This window comes from Tympanuchus pallidicinctus, unplaced genomic scaffold (assembly GCF_026119805.1).
Source record: "Tympanuchus pallidicinctus isolate F22 unplaced genomic scaffold, pur_lepc_1.0 scaffold16, whole genome shotgun sequence".
Lineage (NCBI taxonomy): Eukaryota > Metazoa > Chordata > Aves > Galliformes > Phasianidae > Tympanuchus > Tympanuchus pallidicinctus.
In genome coordinates, this window is record NW_026294679.1 from 1,300,001 (window position 1) to 1,302,500 (window position 2,500).

The 2,500-nt window shown below is 38.0% G+C and overlaps 1 protein-coding gene and 1 long non-coding RNA gene across 14 annotated transcripts in view; one reads left to right on the forward strand and one right to left on the reverse strand.

Moving 5' to 3' along the window:
• EBF3 (EBF transcription factor 3) overlaps positions 1 to 2,500 on the forward strand; it is a 115,767-nt gene that overhangs the window by 95,047 nt on the left and 18,220 nt on the right. For all 13 annotated transcript variants that reach the window (XM_052677049.1, XM_052677050.1, XM_052677037.1 and 10 more), the window contains one exon: positions 969 to 1,057. In XM_052677049.1, the coding sequence (XP_052533009.1) occupies positions 969 to 1,057 (89 nt within the window). The remainder of the gene's footprint in view (positions 1 to 968; positions 1,058 to 2,500) is intronic.
• LOC128077617 (uncharacterized) overlaps positions 1 to 2,500 on the reverse strand; it is a 31,607-nt gene that overhangs the window by 12,498 nt on the left and 16,609 nt on the right. The gene's annotated exons all lie outside the window — the stretch shown is intronic.

Genomic DNA, 2,500 nt, shown 5'->3' on the forward strand with positions numbered 1-2,500 from the left:
ATGAATAGATGGAGGCAGTTCTTATTAGTCTCAGAAAACCCATTGATTTATGTAACACCATGCACCGTGGAGTTACTCTGCTGAAAACGATATCTACATCAAGAAGTAATATACTCTAATAAGTATTTTCATCTTAACTCTAGTCCTTGGGCCTCCAGGCTCAGTTTTTGTTTGAGTCAGGCAGAGCTATAATAAAGCCCTATGACTCCTTATAAAGCTTGTTAAACACAATGTGTGCAGTCTAACTGAGTCAGGATCATGATTCATGCACTGTACACAGCAGCATGTGCTGCTGATTTATGACCAAGCACAGTTCATAGTCAAAATTACAATTTGAGGGATAAAAAGATTAATTACTATTTGTGGCCTGCAATTTCATGAGGCTAGTGGATTGCAGCTGTAGAATGATAGTGCTCTACATCAGTTTGTAGTCAGCCATTCACAGATTATTAAAGCTTTGCAAGATTAAGTGCTCCTCCTGCCTGGTTTGTGCTCAGGCAATATGCTAGACAAAAAAGGACCACAGGGATAAATCTGAAGCTAGCAATAGCTGGACATATGTCATAATTGCCAGTTTCCCATAAATCCACAGCCAGTATAGAAAGCAGCCCATGATGCAGACATCATATCATGACTGTAGTGATTGCTATATATGGCCTCCAGACCTGTAACTTTGTTACTGTGCTACCATTTTTGCAATATATTGGATAACCCTTTGACTATTTTCCAGTCTAATTATAAATAGAAGTAATCATTGCTTGGTGCAGGAAAAAAACAAAACAAAACAAAACAAAAACCCACACAACACAACTCTTCCTCAGGACGGGCTTTAGAATGTCGTTTGTAGCTGTGATAAGACTGAAGGAAATTGCGCGCCACGTGGAAGTCTGTGCTAAAAAATAGTTTGTTGATCAGTGCGTTTATAAACGTGTTCTCTGATTAAACTGACTGATCTGTTTATGTTCTAGCACTTAATGAACCAACCATAGATTATGGCTTTCAGAGGTTGCAGAAAGTTATTCCACGACACCCAGGTGATCCCGAAAGGTTACCAAAGGTGAGTAAGGACTCAAAAGCTTTCATCTGTTTGAATTTCACGCATGCTTCTGAGCCGTGCCGTACACTACTTGTTACTTGCAAAAATAATGCCACATACAAACTCTGTCTAATGTATCAGCTTCTTCAGTAGGTAGTCAAGCTGCAAAATCCAGAAACCTGTATTCTTACATTTGACCTATTATTTTCTGCATTCACTCTTTGCCATGAAGTTATTCAACAACCCTTAAGATCGCATTTGATGCTTGCAAATCTGTATTTTAAAGAAAGAGAAGGGATTTTTGGATACAAATATTTTGGATTCTACAAGAGGGACATAAACTTCCTGCGTAATGAAATAGTTCAATTAAACATTTTCCACTCCAGTAGCTTGTAGTGATTTCAATCTAAGCAGCCCCACTCTGATCTGTGATTATTTGACTCTTGTTTTCCTTTCATTTTCGAAAGCTCGATTCAGTTTAATCTTTTGTTTACAAAGCTTTTGTTATAAGTCCCTGACTTAGCAGGCTAACAAATGAAGTCCACATATTAATATCTAGAGGGACTTTTCATTTAAATTCAACAAAGACAAAAGCTGCCTGTGTTGTTTATGCACATGACACGTATCACAGAAATTCCATTTTGATGTAAAACATTAAAGATAAGTCATGCTTATAATTTTTCCTTTTCTTTGATATAATATTGTCTTTTTTTCTTGTAGCGCAATCTAAGATTTTCAAGGCAAACTTGAAAACACAAATGAAAAATGAAGTCATAACATTATGACTGATTATTTTGCATTCTATTCCTATGTGCATCAAGTCTTGACCACCTCGGAGTTTTATTAACGCAATAAAACCTTTTAGACATTACCTTTTAATGCTCAGCATGAACATAAGCAATATCATTAGGTTTCTCTTTTAATTTGTGAATGCGCTGGCAGCTCATATCAGATATTCTCCGTTACAATAATTGGAGACAGAGTGAAGGTTTTTCAAACGCCGGGCATTTCACGTAGGGCGTTTTGCTCCTGAGGGCTGAGCTCCAGCAGAACAAGTTTTACCTCCAGAAGAACCGGAGCCATCAATATCATTACCCGTAGGGCTCGTGCTTCCAGCATCTCAGTCTTGGGACTGATATATGTATTAATGATATCACCGCTCCTTGGCTTTCCATATATGAATGTTGTTATCACACTCAATATAAAAGTCAATGTAAATGTGCAGCCGTTTCCATTAGGAACCTTATGAAAATAAATTCACGGGAGATTTGTGTCAGTCTGCTTAAAATACTGCCATCTTTGAATTTGGGAGGGCATTTTAGAGAGAACGGTCGAGAAAGCCTCGGTCCCGCAAAGGCCTGGCTACACATCTGCATTTTTTAAGGCATACAAGTGAGCAGTCATTCTGAATCAACAGATCCATATGTGTGCATAAAGTTAAGCATGCCTTTGGAGGATTGGAGG